Raw genomic sequence first — 23,720 nt, forward strand, 5'->3', positions numbered from 1 at the left:
CCCATTATGCTCAGGAGATCTCCCAAATGTGCACCCCCAGCAAATTTCTTTCCTCCTGCCATGTCTGGGAATGCCACCTTCTCTCCATACCCACACGTGTGGCTGGCCAGTGGTGAGAAAAGCCCCAGATTAACCTGTCTGACAAAACAGAGTCTGTCACACTGCCTGGGAGGAGGAATATATCCAAACCCAGCCCAGCTGCCTGGGTGGGAAGAAAGCAGTTATTACAGTAAACTCCATATACATTATTTATCAAATGGAGCCTCTGCAGCAGGACCATGATTCATGGCTCTGCTCCAGCTTGCTCATGCTCTCTCTGACTGTCTTTTTAATGGGACATGATAGAAAATCTTTGCAGGCTCCTTATGGTCACTGACCCAATGTTGTTCCCCTCCTGAGGAGATCCTGCAGGTCCCCAAAGGACAACCTGGAACAAGCCTTGGCCAAGCACCCTCCAGGCAGCTCCACCGTAGCAGCTTTGTTCCAGCCTCAAATCTGTTCCACAAGTATCTGCTGCTGGTCTTTACATTCCAGGGAAATTACAGTGGGAAAGTGAGTAGAAAATATCAATTATTGGGAGGTTCAAACAGGACAATCCCTGCTGCTACCTGCCAGGTTGCATGTGCATATAAATCGACTGTAACGTGCTGTTTAGTTTGAGTAATACATTAAAAAGAAAGGAAAATCTGAATTTTTTTCCAGTATGGGGCTTATAAAGCAGGTTGGGGAAAAGTCACAGCATACTCAACTCTGATCACATCAGCTCTGCTTCATCTCTGTGGTGTAAAATTACATGTGAAAGGAAAATTCATGCAAAAATGCACCAGATGAGCATTCCTTTTCCATCCCCCAAACTTTGGGTAAGGGTATAAATGACTTGGCAAACTGAAGAGCAAGTAGAAAACAACTGTGCTTATTTGACTTCAGCAGGTGGGCTTGCTTTTACTGAAAGCAAACCAAGTTCCTGTGTGCTCCTGCTCAGAGTTCCCAGGGGAATGTGCTGAATGCACTAATTATGGTAAAAAACTAGGGAGATTATAGGGATCTTCCTCTGCTAGTCCACAGCACTGCTCTCCATTTAAACATGGTCGGGGTGGTTGTATGGGGTGACAGAGGTTAAGGTGCATCCAATGTGACTTTGTGCTTCATTGTACGCCCCTTTATCTTCATCAAGGCATATGCTCCATCTGTGCTGGGGTAATGGGTGGCAGCATTTTGGCAAAGAAGCATCCCAAGCCAGGTTTGCATCTGCTCCAGCTAAGCCCTGGGGAGGTCTGGGTTGATTTGCAGACTCTAATGCAATATGACAGCCAAGCACCAGGCAGATGAGCACAAGGGCTCACTGCCGGCACCAGAGCGAAATGCTGGGAGCAAATGGGAAAAAAAGCCCCGTGCCCATGGCTGAGAGTGATCCAAATCCCTGTGGCTGCTCATGGGATGTGAGTCCACAGCATAACTGAGGTGGAATGAATGAACCATGGAGGCTCTCGTGTCTGGTTTTCTCCATGCAGGAGTGTCTTGGTTTGAAAAGCCAGGTGTCTGCTAAGGAAGGCAGGAGCCTCCCCTAAAATGAAAAATGTAAACCCCCTCCCTCCCAATTATTATAATTTTGAAATTAAAGGGCTCTCAGACAAAGATATGGGAGTAGGAATAACAGTTCTTTACTAGGAAAATTTAAAATACAAGTGCAATAGTACAAAAAACCACTGACAGAGTCAGAATAGGAGCTGACACCCTGTGGGTCAGGGTGGTGGCAGCAGTCCCATCCCATGGTGGCTCGGCCCTCCTGCAGTGCCAGCTGTGCTTCTGCTGGAGCAGGGATCCTGGACAAGAGTGGAGTTTTCCTCTGAAGCTCCAGGGCTGCTGGAGATGGGCCTGGGCTTCCTCTGGGAATGCAGTGGAGAAGAAAGCTGCTCCTCTGGGAATGCAGTGGGCAAAGGCTGCTGTGGTGTTCCAAAGTCAGATTGTATCCAGGTAGGAATGCTTGGCTCCTCCCCCTGGGCAGAGCATCTCCCCATGGGATGATGGAATTTTCTCAGCCATGCAGGGACACTCACTGGCCATGAACAGAAGAGATCTCCTGGAGGGAGGATTGGTTGTAGAAGAGATAAAGAAAACTGACAATGAACAGAGGATAACTGCCTCATCTCTAACAAATGGGGATAGAATAAAATACACATCCCCAGCCACATCTTCCAACCTGACAAGAAGGATGAGTGGATACTACACTGACCAGTCCTGCCTTATCCTGACATCTGCAAGTCTCTGCCTGTGCATCAACATGCAGACAGACAGACAGGCAGACAGAAGGATGACACTGAGTGGGGAGTGGTGATAAAGTTGTGTTTGTTGGAGAGGGAGAAGAAGTGAGGTTTGTCTGTCCTGGGCAGCAGCACATTTGCAGTACTGTTAGTGGAGTCCACACCACACAGGTCCTACATCACCCTCCAAAATTAAATACCAGTGCCTCTGCTGAAGATAAAACTGAAATCATATTTATTTTTGTGCTTACATTCTTGTTGCCATGTAATAAAGTGCTGCCATGTTATTAAAGAGGATTTAGAGGGTATTTATGCCCTGTGATGCTCCACAATTGCAGCTAATTTCTCATTTACAGCTTCTAAGCATCTACAGTGGAACCCCAGGAGCTGCTGGGGCAGGGACAATGGCCATCACAGGGCTTGGGAACATAGTGCAGAGCTTTAGCACTGAAGGCTAGCATCTTGAAAGGTCTGTCCCCATCCCAAAATCTTCCTTCAGAAAATTAAACTCTTCCCAGGCACAAGGTAGGGTGATGACCCAGAAGCACCTTTATGTGCAAATGGGAGTGCTGGTGAGAACAGCAGCAGGAGCTATCCCAGTTTCTGTCCTCAGCTCTCCCTTGTAAAACTCCTTTAACTCCCAAAGACACCATGTAAGGATGAAATAAACCCTTCTGCAACATGCAAGCCTGCTGAGGGGGGATTTATTTCACAGTTCCATGGGAGTAAATATATGGTGTGAAGTGCAGGATGTGAGGGACTTTCCTAGGCAGGGAGTCCCAAAGGACAGGGCTGTCCTGGCAGCAGGGCAGCTAAGGCCATCTCCAACAGACATCAAATCTTAGTGCTCAAGGGCCAGGTTCCCAAATACTCACCTGTCACAACTCAAAACACATGCCCAGCCTCACAAGGTGGTGTGGAAGGGCTCAGTGTTAGCAGGTAACAGCTGCCATTAGGAGCTGGGATCTCAGGCACCACTGGACCAGGGTGCTGCACATGGACCCAGAGGGGAACAGGTCACCTTCCTGCAGGACATTGGGCACTATGGGTGTTTCTAGGTGTTCATATTTGTGTTGGAGAAGAGAGGAAAGCCTTTAACCATGAGCCATCCTGTGCCATACCATGTGTTTGCAGCCTGTGCTGCATCCCAGCATTGCCCACGGAGCGCTGGGGCTGGTAACAGTGAAGAGGGACAGGCAGTGGCCAGACCAAGCTCACTGCTAACAGCTTTCACTATGAAACTGGGCACACACCTTGGTCTTCAGTATAAAATCAGGTGCCCATCTTTGCAAGCCAGTCACAGAAGCAAATTTTGCACTGAGCAAGAATTCCTCTGTGGTGTGTGTTTAAACATGGTTTGAATGGGGAGCTGATAACGTACCTGTAAATATATGTATATATAAATGAAGGCAACATCGAAATTTGCTCTTTAAAAATGCTGGGATAGACTCAGATTACAGCTGTGACCTCACTAAAATAAGACTTAACCTGGTGATTCACAGACTTCACAGGGGAGCAGGCAGGAGGCAGCTGTTGAGGCAATGTGAAGCCAGACATGCTGGATCCAGACTCTTAATGTGAAAATAAAAGGAGTTTCCCCCCAAAACCTCTGCACTAAGCTGTTGCTTGCTTTCCTGTGGCAGTTTATAGAGGCTATTGATATATTCCATGGCAATTCAACAAAAGAATATGCAATGAAAGCAAGACATAACATAGGTTGCAATGACAGAGGTGTGTGTGAATTTTTAAACTGGCAGAATGTGCAGTTGGGAGATCCACAGACTTCTTCACCTACATATAGTTAGGGAAAACTGGTAAAAGCATCAAAGTATTTCCTCCTTTAACATGTCACTGGTCAGCAGGGTGAAAATCATTTCCCCTCTGAGGGCTGATGGTGACAGCATGGAATGGAAGTGGAAACACTCAGTTGTGTTTTTCTTGCATGGTGCAGGTTTCCTTGTTGGTCCTCAGCTTTGGCCCCATAAGTCCACAGGATCTGGCAATCAAGCAACCACTGTTACAGTGGATGGTTTGCTTCTCTAAGCTTTGCACCTCCTTTAATTTCCGCAAAATCCTGCAACAGGCTGTGTTTGGAGGGGTGATAAGGATTGCAGTTAAGCAGAGAGTGCAGAAGGAGTTCATAAGGGAAAAGGCTTCATTTGGTTTCAAGCAGCAAGGGCCTTCACTCTCCCCCTGGAATTAATACAATGAAAACCTTTTTAACAGACAAATTACACGTCGGCAGATCAGTAATAACAGGGCACCAGTGCTGTTTCCCCTCAGAAAGCTGCAGGAGGGAACTGGTCTGCAGAACATGCTGCATCTCTCCATCTGCTCAGGAGGATCCTACTGGTGCAGACCAGTCTAGTGATACCAAATTTGCAGCAGCTTCAGCTGCTGAGGAGAATTATTTCCACTATTTCTCCATGAGCAGCTGCTGCAATGAAGCAGCTCTTCTTTCCAGTGGGACAGGAAAATCACGGGAGTTTCTTGCTGAATCACAAAGCAAAGCAAAGTAAGGCACTCACCACAGGGTCTGAGAATCCTAGAATCATTTGAGTTGGAAAAGACCTCTAAGATCAGGGTCCAAACATGAATTTGGCACTGCCAAGCCCACCACTAAACTCTGTCCCCAGGTGCCATTTATTCAAGTTTTTAAAAATCCCTCCAAGGATGGTGATTCACGCCTTCCCTGTGTGTCAGTGCTTGATGTGTGCCTTGCCATGCACACATCCTCACCTGCCATGGCTGAAGGACGTGGCAGCCAGGAGAGATTTAAATGTCAAGGCAAAAATGATGCTGATGGATGGGAAGGATGAGTTGCCCTGAACCAGCGAGTACTGCAGCCTCACTTTGGAGATCCCAAAAAACTCCAGAGCTAGGATCCTGAGCTTGCAATGCAATCTACATCAGTTTTCCAGCTGTGTGATCACCTTGGAATGACAAGTCTATGGCTGGGATACCATGGAGCTGAATTTCCTTCCCAATGAACCCAAGAGGAAAGCTGCATGGGCTGCATCCTGCCATAGCATGGAACAGGCACCATCTGCACTAAACACTTGGTTTTGGCAGCCTTGAAAACCATCCATCAGCAGGTGGTTTTGGCTTATGGAAAACCTGCAAGACACTTTTCAGCATTAAAGTCCAAATAATACACTCAGAGGCTTCCCACATCACCACACCCTGGGGTCACTCCCACCATTAACAGCAGTGGGAGCAAATCCATCACAGAGGTCCAGCTCCTGCCAGTTGTGCTCCAGCAGGGAACATCACAGCTCTCATCACATGGTTCAGGGACTGCTGGCTGTTAGCAAAGACCTGCCTGCTTCTGCCATGCTGAGGAAACAGGCAGCAAACTCTGTTTCTTGATGGTTTCTTGGTCAGCATCGAGGATGAGCACAGGCCTGAACTCCAAATAGATCTGATTTTCCAGCTGGGCATCTGCACCAAACAGCAGGGCTTGGGCTTTACCTGGTGTTCAGAAAAAGGGAGTGGAATAACTGTAAATAAATATATGTACACATATCCATCTCTGTGTGCTCTGAGTAGATTAAAAGGTTTCTCACTCAAAAAAAAAAAAGTTCATTTTCACATCTTTAGTGACTTCAAAAACATTTTAATACACAATATATGGCTGAAGAAACAAATATTTTCCTTTCTCAAGCATCTTCCACGGCAATGTTGGACTTTTTTTTAACCAAAGCAATTCATCAAAACTGCCAAGAAAATAGAAATATTGTTGGACCATCGAAATATTAAACTATCCCCACAAAATGCCACAGATAAAACTGCTGGCATCATACTCATTGTGCAGACCTGATGTCTCTGCCCCCATCCTGGAAAAACCCAGTTTGCATTTGCTACATTCACATTGCTAAGTTATAAAAAAAGGGCAGCAGATGCTGCATTTTGGGGGGATGCTGTTCCCCCCACCCCCCAAACCACTGCCACACTGTTAATGACTTTCTCAGCACAGCTGCTCCAAGCATCCACACACACAGGTTTCCTTTTGCATTCATCCTCATAAAGCTGCTCACACAGATACAGCCCATCAGCAAAATGTAAAAATAACTGAAAAGATATAATTAGGGTGGATGCTCTGTGGATTTAATAGGTTTTTATATTTCTTCCTTTGCTGGCCCATAAAGCACAAATCCTGGATGGAGAGAGGCTGATGGGGAGGGAGAGAGAGAGCTTTGCTGTGGTATATGTTTGGCAAAACCCTCAAATATTTTTCTCAGTTTTCTATTGCCTGTATTTTTTATTGAGCACCACAGAGAAACTGCAGCAGATTGATTCTTTCACAGCTCCCCAAAGTTGAAATGCTTTGGAGCCAAAAGCTCAATGCCTGCCAAACTTCATAATTAACTGCAATAACTCTTTAATTTGAACTTTAATTCAAACACCCATGTTTTAGGAGGATTGTAGGGGGAAAAAAGAAGAGCAAAACAAACCAAAGGTAGCCAGTTCTGGTAAAATATAGAAGCAGCCCCAAGCCTGTGCTGTGCCAGAGGCAACTGGAGATCAGCTGTCCTATCCTGATCATGCAGAAGCCATTCTGGGATGGAGAGGCATTGTCCCAGTCCAGCAGAAAGTGAAGGAGAAGGACACTGACATCACACACCAGGGAAGTGACAGGCTCAAAGCTGCCTTCACTGCCCTGGATGGGAGGTTTTCCAAGGCCACCTCTAGGGATGAAGGGATCAAAGCCATCAAAAAAGCCACCAGCTGGGAGTTTTATCTGAACTTGGGGACAATAAAGGTGCAATTAAAAAAAAAGACTAAAAGTGACCTAGGTAAATTTGCTCTAATGCAACCAATTTTACACATTAAATTACACAGAAATTGGCTTATTTTCCTTGTGAGAGGGGGATGAAAAATATACAGTCCCGGATCTGTTCCCCCAGTCAATGATTTTTAATGGTTCTGTCACTGCAGTGTGAGCTGGACTGGGAAGCATCAGGAGCACAGGAAAATGAGGAACCCAAAGGAGGAATGTTCATGCAACTTCTCTTCCCAGGTAGACACGACTCAAGCTGTCAGACTGCTCATGCAGCCCCAGAGCTCTCCCAACCCACCCTGGCTGAGCTCCTGTGATGGGTCCTTTAGGGAAAAGCAAACTGTTGACATGAGAAGCAGGAGACAAAGCGGGACCAGATAGGGAATGGAGATGACGGAGCTCAGGAATGCATTCACAAATTTGGCAGGGCTTCAGAGCTGTCAGCCCAAGCCTCTGGGAAGACGTTGAGGATAGGGATGTCTGGCCTGCTCTGGGTTGGAGGACATCAAGGAGCATCCACCTGCCCTGTGCATTCAGCCAGGTTTGAGCTGGGGTCAGCCTGAACCATGGTGACTTTTCACAACTAAGAGCCCAACCAGTGATATGACAAGAAATCTCCCTAGCATTGTGCCCCAGGGATGCCAACGTTCCCACAGCTCATGCCCTGCCTAAGGGGCAGGAGGGGAATGCTGTGAATTGCTGCTCAGAACCTGGGCAGCTGTAATGAATGTACTGATAAAGAGATTCAGATCAATAAAGCTGGCAGCTCCTACCAGCAGATGAATGGCTTCGGGTCTGTGGGTTACAGAGTCGTTAACTACCCAACCATCCTGCTCACTGTCATTAGCGAGCAATCGCCCTGTGTATCTGCTCACCCTCCTTCATCCACCAGTCATCTCCCACTCCCTCATTCCTGCACCCACACAGAACCCTTCTCCTCCCATTCAGTTGTGCTCACAAACAGGCTCTGATGTCTCTCTTGAGGCAAGCTGGATCCGCAGAGGGGGAGAGGAAGGATTTCATTTCCCCGTGCCTAAACTGCTCCTGTAAATCCAGTTTTCCTTTGAAGCACTGGCCTGGCTCAGAGCAGCTGGCCCATGGCCACAATTACTTCCACTCTGTGCACATACAAAAAGCCAAGCGAGAGGCCAAGGATGGGGTGCTGAGATTTGAGCACCAACGAGTCAATCAAAGGCAGCCGGTGTTCATTAGTCCCTGTGCCTTCCCCATTATGCAGGGACAGGGAGTCTCTCCATGGGGCCGGCCAGGGCCACCCAGGAGCCAGCAGAGAGCCCAAAAGGGAGAGGACAACTTGAGGGAATCAGAGTCTGAGAATGTACTGATGAATGTGCAGCCCCAAATTGCCACTTACGGAGCCTGTCTCCTGTGAGCATGGTCAGAGCCATCCCATGGCAGCGTTATTTCCATTTTTCTTGCTTTTCCTAAAACCAGGAAAAAAAAGGAGAGAGCCTACCAAAGGAGTTCCAGGTGTTGTTGGAGAGAAACCAGCAAACATATATTTTCATTCAGCAGCAGGGTAATGGGGGAGGCAGGGATGCTCCCCAGGGAGCTGGAGAGCTCCAGAGGAGGAGGGCCATTAGAAGCAAGAGATAGCAATTGCTCAAGGTTATGGCATTGGCAGAGGGTGGCAAAGTGAGATGTGGTTAGTGGCCCAGAGATGAGTATTTGGTGCTTTGATAGTACCAGATTAATTGTTTCCTAAATAAAAAAGCAATAACAAGAAGAATCTCTCTTTATCACTGGTCAAGGGCTATGACAAGGTCTTCCCCCCAGCCATGGGCTCCATTCAGGATTGACTTAGGTTCCACCAATGTCGCAGTTGGGACGGCCATGATACACAGAGTATCACCATACAATTTCAGAAAGCTTCAGCCCTTACAGAGTAACACCTTACCACTCCAGATGGCTGCAAGCATCTGCTCCTCTTGTTCTTTAGCCCAACCTTGTATCCCACTCACATTCATGCATTGCACCTGTGTGCCTTCTGTTCCCTTTGGTGGTTGGTCAATGCACCTGGGTACTCCATGGCTCATTGCTGTCAGTGCTGCTCACCTGTAGCTGTAGCTCAGCCCAATAGGGATGAGGCTGGGCTGCAGCCCCACTCACAGTTACCCCAAACCGTGTCCCTACACACCAAAGCCAGCAGGACTGCATATAGGTCAAGTTGGCCCCACATGTGTCTAGATAACTGCCAAGAAGGATTTACCTCTCTGTGCTGAGCATAGTTTTGAGGCTAACACCAGCCATGCTCTTTTGCTTCTGTGTTCCCAGGTTCTCCCCACTCTTGGCTGACCAAGACTGGCTTGGAAGGCTCTCCTCTCTCCCAGGAAAATGGGGACTGATGGTGAAAACCCGGTCCTGAGGAGTGTGGTCATCAGCTTCAACTTGCTTCTGCTGGGCGCTGTCCTCAAGCCTTTTGAGTGCCGTCTGGAGATGACGACAGAGACGGCCGAGAGGAGGGCGGTGGATGAGGCGGGTGGCCTCGCCAACTGCAGCCCACCTATCAAAGAGCAGCCCATGGTCTTCCACCACATCTACAACATCAACATCCCTCTGGACAGCTGCTGCTCATCCGTGTTCAAGTCTTCGGCCGAGGAGGTGAGTTCAGAAGACGACCGGCTGGCAGAGTACACGGAGCAGACCTCCGACAGCGAGAGCCAGGTCACCTTCACCCACAGGATAAACATGCCCAAGCAGGCCTGCAAGTGCTCCACCTCCCTCCCGTCCCTACAGGAGCTGCTGAGCAGGATTGAGATGCTGGAGAGGGAGGTCTCCATCCTCCGGGACCAATGCACCTCCAATTGCTGCCAAGAAAATGCAGCCACAGGTAGTAATGCCATCCTGTTAGCTCTTGCTGGGGACTGAGGGCTTGAGCAAAAGGCAGGAGAAATAATGCAAAACCTGATGATGCCACTCAGAGTAGTGACAGAGGAAAACCAATGTTTACCCACGATGGGGCTGTGGCTTTAGTGAAAAAACTTAAAATAAATCCTCTAAGCAAGGAAAACCCGCGGGAAGGCTTTGGTCAGTTGAGTGCCTGTGCCACACTTGCTGCAAAAACTCTGTAATGGAGAGAGAGCTGAACCCCTTTACAGATGAAATTGCAGCTGGGTAGGGGTGAGCAGGGGGATCTCACAACTCTGCAGTTCTCCCAACACTCTTACACAGGTGCCACTGCTTGTGGGACAGGGAGCAGAGATGTTGCTGCTGCTCTCCTAAGCTGTGCCTGGGCTGAAGGCAGCGCCATGGGAGTTGGCAGTAAGCCCTTTCATCTTCTCTGTAAGGGGAGTGAACTTATCTGAAAAGCTGAGTTAAAAAAAAAAAAAAAAGGATTAAAAAATTCAAAAGAAATACATGAAATAAGCAAACAAAACCTAAAAAAAAAAAAAAAAAAAAAAAAAAAAAAAAAAAAAAAGGCACAATACCATCAACGTGATATTTTCACCTGAATAAAAAGATGTGCTTTTGTGGAGACCTCCAAGAGGTCCCACTAGGGTTACTCCATTAAAGGCAGCCCCTCGTTCCACCTCAGCTGTCCCTCAGGGTCAGGAAAGCAGCACTCAGCTGAAATGAGATGGGTCAGGAAGGTTTGGGCTAGCAGCTGCATTTCCATGGTCCAGGAGCCAGCATATTGATAGTTTTCCTTGTCTCAAGGAAGAGGGGCTGTCGCAAAGGGCATCCATCCCAAATGCAGCCCAGCCCTGCTCGTGGCTTCAGCACACCATGTTCTCCTTGCAAGGAGAACCACACAGGGCATTTTCCAGGGGAAAACTGCTTTTCACACCAAGAACAGCAACAGAAAGGAATAGAAATTAAAACCAACCCTTTTACCCCCAATAGACATTGCGTTTTTAATTTTAAAGTTTTGCAGCTATTAGAGTGATTTTTCCAGTGGTACCCCAACACCTCTGTGTGTAGGACACATTAAAATGAAATGGGTGCAACCAATGCTCTGGTCAAGAGTTCCACTAAAGGTGTGTTGGTCAGGGAGGGAGAAACAAGGATGGACACACAGCAGGGTGGCTTGGGCTGGCATCTATCCTGAGGCCAGTGGAAGTCAATGTGTTCCCAGCCATGGCTTCAGCCCATGGCAGCTCACAATGCCACATCCATCAGCTGCGTTAATAACTAAGACAAAACAGGAAACACCAGTCTGTGCAAAGTGAGGGTTAAAATCATGTAGGAAATGCTATGGGAAAAACCCGTTTTAAAGGAATTAATTTGAAACTCTGATGGGCCTATTTGGGTTACTTGCAACATGCATAGACAGTCCCATTAAATATTCATTGCTTGGTGAAGTCCCCACTCCCATCACAGATGTGCCAAGCTAAAACTGGAGTAATTTCATTTACTTTTACCAGAGCTGCTTTCAATTCACTGCACTGCAAAGGAATCAGGATCCCTACCCTACCACCCAAGGCAATTTCCCTGAGGAAAGCCTCTTTTCTCTAGCACACTTACAAGCAACCTCTCTCATCTTTTGATAACTACTAGAGGCTACTAGAGGCTGAGATCTGAAGAGATCCTGACTGGCATTCCCAGTATTTGCAGTTTGGATGGGAATTGTCCTGCAAAGTAACCTAAATGTGTCTGTCTGGCACAGCATGCAACTGAGCTGCTTTTACATGCTCATCTGCTACATCCCCCCACTGGAAAAGCTGCTCAGAAAATTCAGCTAGGATGGAAAATTTAGCTGGGGACAGAGTCCTGGGGCTTGGAGGTCTTCGGGGTGCAAAGGCTCCCCACGGTTTGGAGGAAGCACAGAAAGGGTTTCTGTTCTTCCTTGGTTCACATGAGGAAAAGCAGTACAAATCAGCAAGGAAAAGTTAGCCTGCCTGGGATAAACCCTTTGCTGGAGCAATGGCTCTGTTTCAGGGCAAAACAGGGGAGCATTAGCAGTGTCACTGACTGGTGCCTTCATCCCCATCATCCCTCCTCACCCCAGACCATCCTGTGCAAGGATGCCAGGTAAAGAGGGGGCATTAGAGGTGCTGGCCACAGAGCCCACGTGCTGTCCCTGCTTTTCCACAACCTCAGTGTGCCCAAAGCCAACAGTTCTGTCTTAATCAGGTTCACCAGGTTAGGGATGAAGATGATGCCTTTGGGTACATACCTACTTTGTATAGGAGAGAGAGAAGCTGGGGATCTCTCATCTATAAAAAGGAGAAGTGGGCAGATGTGAAACCAGAGGAGTCATGGCTGGTGCAGAGGGTTTGGCCAGAAAAGTTTTTTCCCAGTAAGAGGTCTAGGGAAGTTCCTATCAACTGAGTGCTGAGCTGGAGAGAAACCAAAGGGAGCACCTACACCACCACAAGGCTGATGGCACCCAGAGTTATGGAGGCCACTGCTCCCTAGGGAAAGATCCACCCAAACCCCACCACAACCCCACCAATTTTCCCCTTTCAGTCCTAAAGCCACCAGTTCGCCAGAGCTGGGCACGCTCAGAGGGAGAGCTATCCCCCCCTTGCCCCACACCTGCCCCTTCTCCAGCCTTTCAGAGGGCTGACCCGAGAGCAAAACTGACCTTTTCCCACCTCCCACCCGGTGGGTTCTGACCCTCGGTCCTGCATCCTTGCAGGGCAGCTGGATTACATCCCGCAGTGCAGCGGCCACGGGAATTTCAGCCTGGAGTCGTGCAGCTGCGTGTGCATGGAGGGCTGGGCAGGCAGCAACTGTTCCGAGCCCCGCTGCCCCGGGGGCTGCTCCAGCCGCGGCGTGTGCCTGGAGGGCCAGTGCATCTGCGACAACGACTACGGGGGCGAGGACTGCTCCCAGCTCCGCTGCCCCGCCGGCTGCGGCTCCCGCGGGCTCTGCGTGGACGGCGAGTGCGTGTGCGAGGAGGGTTTCACCGGGGAGGATTGCTCCCAGCTGCGCTGCCCCCGCGACTGCTCGGGCCGGGGCCACTGCGTGAACGGCACCTGCGTGTGCCAGGAGGGCTTCGCCGGCGAGGACTGCGCAAGGCTGCACTGCCCCAACGCCTGCAGCGGCCGGGGCGTCTGCCGGGATGGGCTCTGCGTCTGCCAGGGAGGCTATGACGGGCAGGACTGCTCAGCAGGTAGAGGGGGGATGTGTGAGGAGAGGCAGACTTGAGCGGGTAAGCGAGGGTTTCTAGGTGCCCAGAGTCCCATAGGAGCACCGTGAAGCCTGGGAGAAATCCATACCCGGCAGAGAGCATCACTTAGGACACACCGAGGCCCCGCAGTGCGCAGTGTGGCTACCTCCCTGTTATCCCTGCCCCCAAAGACACCATGGACAAAAGTCTGGGAGGTGAGCAAAAAGCTAGTGAGGTTCATCCCAACATGGGGGCTAAACCCTTAGTGCAGCAGGTTCTCCTGAGCCTTTACCTTGCTATAGCTGTTCAGACAACCACAGCTAGCACATAACCCCCAGCCCGTGCCTATAGCCCACCAGCAGACCTACACACCCTCCCACAGGAGTGGAGGAACAAGCCACGCACACCCTGACACTCTCCGTACCTCTGCCCTTCCCACCAGTGTCTCCTCCTGAGAACCTGCGGGTGACGGGGATCAGCGACAGCTCCATCGAGCTGGCTTGGGACGGCCCCGGGGCAGCCACCGAGTACGTGGTCTCCTACCAGCCCGCGGTGCCAGGGGGCACCCAGCTCCAGCAGAGGGTGCCTGGGGACTGGAGCAGCATCACCATCACGGATCTGGAGCCAGGTGTTGCCTACAATGTCAGCATCTATGCAGTCATCAGTGACGTCTTCAGCATCCCCGTTACCTCCAAGGTGATGACTAGTAAGTATCCTACTGCACTTGTCGCTTGCTACCCATGTATCCTGAGGAGATGCTCAAGCTGGCTCACTTTTTCCATAAAAACCTTCTAGCAGCAGAAAGTCAAGCCCTGAAAAAAAAAAAAAAAAAAAAAAAAAAAAAAAAAAAAAAATAGTATCTGTATAGGGATATAGGAAAAGGAGGAAATGTATCCATCTTCTTCAGAAAGGCTCAGTTTGGATGAAAACCTGGATGTCTAAAAAGAAGAAAAAGCTTCCAGAGTTTGATTGAAGCCCCCAGAATGTGGCCCAAAACATTACATTTTTTTCCTCAGAGAAAATACTACAATATAACACAGAAGTCTCAGGTTCTCCTCCCACTCCTGAACAGATGATTCCCCATGATGACTCCCCATGATATGGGGGATGGTGCAGCAAGAGCGGATGCTGCTGTGCATCAGGAGAAGCACAGTCCTGACCAGGACCATGATGCACAGAGGAAAACAGGAGTATCAAGCTGTAATGCCAGCCTCCAGAGGGGTTTCTTGGAGACTAAGGATACAGAGGGCAGGGGAAAACCAGAAACTATCCACACCCCCCTTTGCAACCCCAGCATTCACTCTGTTCACACAATAGTGCAGTGGGATGCCTCGTGTCTGTAGGTCCAGGCATTTCCCTCTTTTCCCTCCAACCCACATCGAGCAGGGAAAAATTAATTTTGCTAACAGTTACCAAAAGTTTCCCTGTTCTTGTTGCCCAGATAACAAAATACCCACAGGGAGCAGGGTGGGTACAACAGCACGTGCACACCCACCCTGCTCTGCTTACCACTCCCTGCTCCCTTACAGACCTCGCCACACCGCAGGGGCTGAAGTTCAAGACTGTCACAGAGACAACGGCAGAGGTGCAGTGGGAGCCCTTCTCCTTCCCCTTCGACGGCTGGGAGATCAGCTTCATTCCCAAGGTACTGCTGCCACACCTATGGCCCTGCAGGGTATACCTGGTCACCCTGACAGCACCCAGTGAGTGGATCCTAAATCAGTTTCCAATTACCACCTTCCCAAAATACCCAGGCTGTGTTTGCCATTTCTGTGCTGCATATCAGACTCCCCAGCCACTGCCAGCCTGCATTTCCCCATTACTTCTTGTGTCAAGACATGCATGTCCTCAAAGAAATGTCCCCCAAAAAATCCAGTGATGGGGGAAAAAACCTTCCAGCCTCACTGCCTCTTGTTGTTGCACCCTCTGTTTCCTTTCCATCTCCTTTGCAATGACTCTTTCTCCTCCTCCTCCTCCTCCTCTTCCTTGCCCTGCTCTCTACACTAAGCTCCCCAAAGCAGCCTGGATCAAAGCAAGCAGCTGCTGGCTCTCAGACAACAACCTTCAGCATCCCCGAGTCACACGCACAGTTCATTCCTGCCATGGAATTTTAATCGCAGTGACGAGCAGGTAGAAATCGTGCCAGAAAAGATGAAAGGATAAAAATGTTGCCCTAAATACCCCATATTTTCTGTGCACAGCAACAAAATTTGTACATCAAGTATTTAATCTATATTCATAATTTCTACATCATTTAGCCATAAGTATAGCTGCAATTGTACATGCAGCCTCTTTATAAGAGTATTCAAGTCCCAGCAGTGAAAGAAATGCTGATTAAGGGCTCAATTATGATGTTTTCACTTGTAAAAAACCTGCACTGGAATCAAAGGCAGCTCTGGGCAGTGGAGAACTGCAGAATTTGGCCCCGAAGTTTTAAATACTCTTAACTATGAAGTATCATTACACAGCACAAAGCAAGAGCCCAATAGCCTTAAATAACTCAGTTCTCTCCTTTCCAAAGAGTTGCTGGAAGATTATTGATGTGATGTTTGCTACATTGTGTCAGAAGTTGAAGTTCATGTAATGCAGGTATAGACCGTGGGATCATTTGCAGTCACCATCAGGTGATCATTCAGGATTAAAGCTGAAAAATGCAGCAATATCACAGAAAAGCTTTTGATAGGAAAAAATAGCTCTTTCAAACACTTCACTATTACTCAGGAATTAAGATGAACAGCATCCCCCTGAAGCAAATAAATGCAAACCATTGGTTCTTTTTTTCTGTTTTTAATCTTAAGCTTAAAAATACATGGAAGCATTTTGGGATTTAAAGGCAGATAAGATGCAAAATGATGGCTGTTCCTGGATGCAGGGTCTGTGGTAGGGAAGGGATGTAGCTCACTGGGCTTTAAAGTTCTCAAATTCATGAGTTAAGACATAGAGTCACAGTCATGTTTCTGCCCATCAGCTGCCAAAATTGGCCTCTCTTGAGTCTCCATCATCAGCTTTTCCCTAAAATTAGGCAGAGGGTGCTGTGTCCTTTATTGCCCTGCAAGCAACACTTGCTTGGGTACATGCCAAAACATTTCCACACCTCAAACAAGCACAAAACTCATTCCCAAAGGGTAAAAACAACAGAGTTATAACTGCAGCATCACAACCTCTGTGATAAAAATTGACCTCCCTGTCTTCCCAAAAACTGGGTGAGGAAATGCTAATTTGGTCCTCAGCAGCCCAACGAGGATGCTTGCAGCTTCCTGCAAAGCTCTTTCCATGGTCTGTGTGATGCTCTCGCCCCCACAAAAGCTGGGTCAGGCAGGATTGCCCATCTGCTGCCTGCACTGGGGATGGGGTGGGAAAAAGACAAAGAGAAGACAGATTTAGCAAAGAAAATTAGGAAAGGTAAAATGGTAATTGATGGCTAAAATGGAAGGTTTCCTGTTTAATGAGAAAAGAGATGAATGTGAATTGAGAGTTATGTGCAAAGATTTGTTTAGCATGTTATTAGTGAAGACAGCAGCAAGAAAAGATCCTTTGTCCAAGCACTGGCAGGAAAGGTGACATGTGCAGTTGTTTAAAGCCTTACAGTTTTTCAGGGAAAAACCACAAGGCATAAATGAGTGTACTAAAGATGGCTAAAAAGCAGGTGACAGCAAAATAAAGACCTCACAGCTTCATACCTATACATCAACAACAAAAGGCTCCTGGCACCTGAAGAGCAGGGAAAACAAGTCTAGCCAAGGCTTTGGTTTAATCATATTTCCTCTTCTGGAGAACAGCAGAGGCACAAACGGCAAAACACAGAAGCTGGGGAGGGAGGAGGGATGGGGAGGATTTTGCAGCTCAACAACATGAGTACTCCACTCTTGGTGGGTGACTTCATCCCAGGTCTCTCCCTCCACGGTGGGGTGTGCCAAGGTGACAATGTGATTTGGGGATGCAGAGTGGCCCATGCAAGGATACAACATGGGGGGCACCTCCTCTTTGTGCATCAGTGCCCCCCAAAACACCAGCTGGTGGGGGAGGGTTAATGCTTATTTCATTCCCTGACAGAATAATGAGGGTGGTGTGATTGCCCAGCTCCCCAGCACTGTCACCACCTTCAACCAGACGGGGCTGAAGCCAGGGGAGGAGTACACCGTCACCATCGTGGCCCTGAAGGAACAAGCCAGAAGCCCTCCCACTTCCGACAGCGTCTCAACCCGTGAGTCAGCCTCACCTGGGGGCAGCACAACAGTGCCCAGGGCTTGGTCCCAAAAATAAAGTCCCATGGACAGGGATGAAACTTCCAGCAAACATTGCAGCAACAGCTTCTTCATGCAGTATTTTGTCCCTCTCTCCTAAATTGCCACAAGTGCAGAAACTGTGGTGAGGTTAATGGGGTTCGGAGTGAAGACTCAGTTCTGCTTTTATTGTATATCTGAGTAAATTATTCTTCTCTGCTAATCTCACATTTTGGAGGATGGATGCCCTCAAGAAATACATCTACAAATGTATTACTTACTAATATATAACAGATTAAAACTCCCACCTGCTTTTGTGCCACCAAATGCCCTCAAATCCCTCCTATTCAGGCAAATCAGGCAGCAGGGCAGGGAGCCAGGAGCAACAGCATGTTCCTTCCACACCAATTTGTTTGCCCACTCACTGGTCCATCCTGCAGACCAGAGGAAATTCAGCTGGCTCTTTTTGCTGAAGGAGATGCAGTGATGGGCAGAGCTCACGGGGAAGAAGAGGCTCTTCACACCAGATCTGTTGCAGTCTGCCTTGAAAGCCAGACAGACGTCTACTGGCTCCACCTGAGCTGTTCCAAGAGGAAACAGCACTTAAATAGCTGCCGGAGGGTTGTAATAAGGTGCTGCTAATTGAGGCAGCGGTGAGAGCGAAGGGAGGGTCTCTCCACGGCAGCAGTCTGTTGCAGGTCTGAGTTCCCCAGCACAGTCCTCTCCTCCTGCTTTGCCTCCGCGTTCAGCTCGACGTGGCTTAATAGGGACATCTCCTGGTCAAGCCCGAAACTTCCTTTCCCTGGGAGGTCAGCAAAAATAGAAGCTGGTACCTCAAATTCAAGGGTTGACCTTTGCAGGGAGCGCAGGTGGAGCAGTGGGCTCTCGGATCTGTGCTCCGTGAAAGCAGCCCTGTGCTGGCATGTCTGCCTTCTTCTGCAGCACCCCCAGAGCTTTATCCCCACCACCCTTGCTCTTCCTCAACATCTTGTACCAGGATCAGGCAGCAAAGACATCTTTTATGCCACACAGCTAAGTAGATGTGGATCACATGGATGGCTGGACAACATGGAGCAGTTGGAGATTGATGGTATGCATGACCTGGTCCTGGCCAAGCTGGACAGCCAGCTCCTACCTGAACACTGGGCTTCCCAACTGTGCTCTTTTGGTTTTTTTGCCCCCAGACCTCACCTCACTACTCCAAATTCCTCCATGTCCTTTTCTAACCCTCTCTGCTCCTTCCCACCCCTGCCCACATGCTTGTCCCCCAGAACTCCCAACCATGAGGTGCAGCATTCAGCAGATCCTACTGTCATTTTCCAAGATATGCTGTATATTAGCTATATGTATATATGGTATAGTCTAAATTACAGAACCAAAGTGGGCTTTTTCACCCACCTTGTGATCATCTAAGTGATAACACAGGCTGCCCAGCAGGCTTCATGTATGAGCACTGCCATGGCACAGGAGCAATGGCAAGGCTTGGCTCCATCCATCCATCTATCCATCCATCCATCCATGCGTTAAGTTGTGCTGGACTCAAAGCATCCATCAGCCAGGCAGCCAGGCTTGAGCCCAGGATGTCCAAAGGTTGAGTGTTGAGGGATGTGGAGCAAGGAAGCGCCCAAATCTCTGGAAAAAAAAAAAAGCAGAAATGTCCAAAAAGGTCTTCCAGTAGGTCTCTGGTATGAATTTAGCTAAAAACCTTTTATCTGAAAGGTTTTTTTTTTGGACACCAACCATAGCCCCACACCCAGCTAGTTATGAAGATTCACCAGAGCAGTTGCATTTTCTCCTCTCTTCCCACTGCCAAGACACCAACAGCTTTATGAGCTGATTCCTCAGTTTAAGGACAAACCAGGAGCTGGCACCAAAGCAGGAACATTTCTAGAGACATTCCTCAGTTCTCAATGCTTGGATCTTGTCCTTGGCCCCACGTTATTTAACACATTGTCAACACCTCTCAAAAGACATAATACTGTTGCTGATAAATTTTGCCAATGATGGAAAGGCTCAGTAAAGAGTAAATTGTGTAGAAGAACATCAATAAAAGTTGTTTGGATAGTTTGAAGGGTTGGGCACAAAGGAAAATTACATGTTTTTCAATGCAAAAGTACATGCAGCTATCTAAGAGCAAAGAACGTGTGTTGCAGTTAGATATAGGAGTTTTATATCCTGGGAAATACCACCTTAAAAAGCCAAAGAAGAATTATTGCCGACAACCAGCTCAAGAGAAGGGCATGACTTGCATTATAGCTGTGATGGTTATCAATGAGAGAGCTGCTGGGTCCTGCTCTGGTATCTGCAGACAGTGGAGAGGGTTCAGGAAAGAGTCAGGAGATGGGGACAAGGGACTGGGAACCCATGAAGACCAAACCCCCTAAGTGTCTTGGGGTCAGGGTCATGTCTCTTGCCCATGTCACCTCTCTCCCTTGTCCCTGAATACTAATTCGAGCCGCTAGGAAGGTCAGGTTGAAGCATCCCTGAAGCTTGGTGTCCCCAAAGCTTCCACCTTTCCCCATTCAACTTTGCCAAAATAACAAGTGCCCGTTTCCCCCCGCTCCCCCACAGTCATCGACGGCCCGACGCAGATCCTGGTGCGGGATGTCTCTGACACAGTGGCCTTCGTGGAGTGGACCCCGCCGCGCGCCAAGGTGGATGCCATCCTGCTGAAGTACGGGCTGGCGGATGGGGAGGGCGGCAGGACCACCTTCCGCCTGCAGCCCCCCCTTAGCCAGTACTCCCTGCAGGCCCTGCGCCCCGGCGCCCGCTACCACCTCGCCGTCAGCGCCCTCCGGGGTGCCAACGAGAGCCGGCCAGCCTTTGCCCAGTTCACCACAGGTAGCTAGCTGGCCTTGCTGGGAGAACTGGTGTGCATTTTTGAGTCTCTGGCAAGCGTGGGCAGATGGCTTGCTGCCGTCTGCAGATGGGCTGTCCTGCAACAAGGATGTATCCAGAGGAAAAACTCAGGGTTTTTCGCATCTGGGGTTTAGTGATACCTCTTTTTCTCCTGGCACAAGTGGGCTGGGGTTTAATGTGGTGTGCTAGGAGGAAGAAGTGGGATGAAAAACACAGCGGTTAAGATGCAGGTGTAAATGGTGACACCTGAATGCAGGTGTCTTGCATCCTGTCAGAGAGCAAGGCAGAGCAGATTATTCAGCTCGCCTTAAAATACACACCCTAAAACTGCCCTCTGCCCCCCACTGCTAGTGGCAGTTTAGCCACTAAACCTCCAGTGCAAAAGGTCCTCTTTATGCCCTGTGCCCCACAGGGATGCTCATATAGTCCCCAGGGCAGTCCAGGTGATCTCAGATGCCAGTGACGAGGCATGGACAGACCCAACCCACCATATTTAGATTATAAACCCCAAGCCAACCCCATCTTGGCCATGTCTTGCTGCAGCATCAAGGCTGAAGCTGTTTGGGACACACATCCCCACCAGCTCCAGTGCCCGTTCAGACCCACAGCTTAGAACTCTAGAACTCAGTAGTTTAAGATCACCACAGCTCAATGCACAATTTTCAAAAACACCAAAATGCTCAGCACAGGTCTGAGTTCAAGGGGACACTCGCTCCCACTCAGCATCAAGAGCCAAGGCAGGTGCCTTGACCAAGGAATCAGCAGTCAAGCAGCTGAAACCAGCACGTCCAGAAACATGGTTATCTTATTTTATATCTTCTCTGAACACCTAACTGGTCAGTAAAACTTTAATTAATGTTACGCCTGCAGATAGCTAAGGAATTTAATTTACCGTGCCATAAAGGAGTCAGAGCGTATATTTCCATGCTGGTTTATGGTATATAAATTATTTGTCATGTACATTACTGCTGGATATGAGGCTCCTACTGTAATAATTGTGGTACATGAATTGTGTGTGTACATATCTCTATAGATAAATATTTCAGACGAGATGCTTACCCCAACTGATTTGCTGCATTGCCCTTCCTTGCTTTATTTCTAAAAGGCAACATAAAAATACCCGCCCCAAACTCAGATCCATCATTGTTACCCACCGTCTGCTGGTGCCCAGCCCCAGCTGTTGCTCACTGGAGGGGTTTATTGTGCAAACCAGAGCAGATTCAGTACACAGCCTAAGCAGCACCAATAAACAAACCCTTTGGGCAATATCTGAGTGTGAATGAGCCTGTAAAGATGCTCAAGGTTTTCTTCTAAAAGCAGTTCAGGCCAATGCATGGCTACTACAGAGCCCTTTTTCTCTTACTCACTCAGTGCCTCAGTTTCTTTTACTCTAATGCGGGGAAAAAAGGGTTTTCTTTTTTTAAATAACATGGAACTAGCTGCCAAACCAACTTACTGAGGATGCTGCGAGTGCCCAGCATCTGCATCACCCTCCTGGGTGGCATCTCACAGCCTGTGCTGAGCAGGAGGTCAGAGCAAATGTTCCAGCCCTTCCTGCCAGGACACGCTCTGGGGAGGAGGGACCTCCTGGATGTCCCACCCAGGTACCTCCACTGCTGTCTCACTGTGGCAAGGCTGCGGGGCGCATTCCCAGCGGTGAGACAGTGCCTCTCTCCCTTGTGTTGTGCAGAGATCGATGCCCCCAAGAACCTGCGGGTGGGCTCGCGGACCCCCGCCAGCCTCGAGCTTGCCTGGGACAACAGCGAGGCCGAGGCGCACAGCTACAGGGTGGTCTACAGCACCCTGGCCGGGGAGCACTACCACGAGGTGCTGGTGCCGCGCGACACCGGTCCCACCACCCGGGCCACCCTCGCAGGTATGCGTGCATCCACGCGCCCTTCCTCCCCCTTCATCCTCCTCCTCTCAAGCAGGTAGGGCAATGGAGAACCCAAATCACACCAAGACTCGGTTGCACTTGTGCTGGGACGTGTTTGAGGTTGTTTTGGAGTTTACTATTTACTGGAGAGAAGGTTTTCCTTGGGATAGAGCTAATTTTCACTGTGTGGGTTTGGGTACACCTCCAAGTAATGCACCTCCAGCAAGGATCTGTCCAGGTGGAAAATAGAGCTGGCAAGGAGCAAAGTGAGAATTGGGAAGAAGTCTGTTTAGGCTGATCTACAGGAAAATATTATTTCACCCTTCTCTTTTTTGCTTGTACCATGGGTGATGAGGTCCCGTGGGCAGCGATGGGGAGCTAGGCTGCCTGAGTTTTTTGCCTTTTTCCAAACTGGGTTCAAAGCAAACCTAAATCTAGAGATGCTGGTTTTGAACAAGTCCTTTAAGTAGTACATTATTCAGGCCAGCACAGGAGCTGCAAACACCACCCACCTCCCACTGCCAGGAAAGCCCCAAACACCTTATGCAGCAACACAGCAAAACATGTGAGATGTGATTTCCTTGTTTTTTGACTAGAACTGCTTACCTCATGGATTTGCTGCTCCCGTGGCACATTTTGAGCAAAGAAAAGAATCACATGCAAAAATGTTCTCTCATTCATCTTGAAGTTCTTCAGTATGGAAGGACACCAGGTTCTTCCATGTTGACACTCTGCCTTCCCAGGACCTTCAAGGGCCCAGGAATCTGCCATATGAAGTTATAGGAGAAAGGTCAGTGGGAAAGTTACAAGCACAGCAGCAGAGTCACAAGAAAGGCTGGAGGGCAGCAAGGCAATTAGAGCAGTTATCTTGAAAAATGTGGAATACAGAAAGAAGAAAAACATCAGGGCTGGTTTCTTCTGTGTTCTTGATGAGGATGCGTGGGGAGAAGCAGGATGAGGTCAGAGACTCAGTGCTGGACTCCTTCTAGCTTTCCTTTAGGACATTTATTGGCTTTCTAGGTGAGAAGAAGCATTAAAAATGGGCCAAATCCCCCTCCCTGGGCAGAGGCACAACAGTGACACACACTGAGATGATATCCATGGCTTGACTTGAGCTTGCCTTGAAATATATGGCAAGAGCCTGAAGTCTCTTGTTTTTCTCAATAAAACTAAAAAAGATGCCAAGGCTCTTCCAGACTCAGGTAAGGCTGAAGGAAACCAAACCAGAGAAAGCTGCAGAGATGCAGATTCTTAAGTCAGTTGTAGAGAGTGATTTTTTATATAGTACCTCCATCATCACACAAGTGTATTGCTTCCAGTCCCCAGTGTACTATGTCATAAACAAACCAATAAAAAAAAAAAAAAAAAAAAAAACCTAGTCATAGCACGAAATAATGAAAAGAACATTCTGCTAGCTCCGTTATGTACAGAGTAGTCATGTCCCGCAGTCTTGTTGGATGTTGTGCAAAATCCATTGGGGTTTTTTTCCAGTCACCCAGGACCTGGTGGGATCCATGGTATGAAAGCAACCAGCAATTCTTTCAGCCAATCTCATCTACCTGCAGGAAAAGCAGTGAGGAATAGCACTGAGCAGAGTTTATCAAAGATTTACACTTAAAAGTGCAGCAAGCCTGGCCCTGGCCCATAG

The 23,720-nt window shown here is 48.7% G+C and overlaps 1 protein-coding gene across 1 annotated transcript in view; it reads left to right on the forward strand.

The window, feature by feature from the left end:
- Positions 1 to 9,393: 9,393 nt before the first annotated feature.
- TNR (tenascin R) overlaps positions 9,394 to 23,720 on the forward strand; it is a 32,638-nt gene continuing 18,311 nt past the window's right edge. Inside the window, exons 1-7 of the mRNA XM_053984797.1 lie at positions 9,394 to 9,889; positions 12,641 to 13,117; positions 13,557 to 13,820; positions 14,644 to 14,759; positions 17,168 to 17,318; positions 19,909 to 20,178; positions 21,887 to 22,072. Coding sequence (XP_053840772.1) covers positions 9,394 to 9,889; positions 12,641 to 13,117; positions 13,557 to 13,820; positions 14,644 to 14,759; positions 17,168 to 17,318; positions 19,909 to 20,178; positions 21,887 to 22,072 — 1,960 coding nt within the window. The remainder of the gene's footprint in view (positions 9,890 to 12,640; positions 13,118 to 13,556; positions 13,821 to 14,643; positions 14,760 to 17,167; positions 17,319 to 19,908; positions 20,179 to 21,886; positions 22,073 to 23,720) is intronic.

Source organism: Vidua macroura, chromosome 9 (genome assembly GCF_024509145.1).
Source record: "Vidua macroura isolate BioBank_ID:100142 chromosome 9, ASM2450914v1, whole genome shotgun sequence".
Classification (NCBI taxonomy): Eukaryota; Metazoa; Chordata; class Aves; order Passeriformes; family Viduidae; genus Vidua; species Vidua macroura.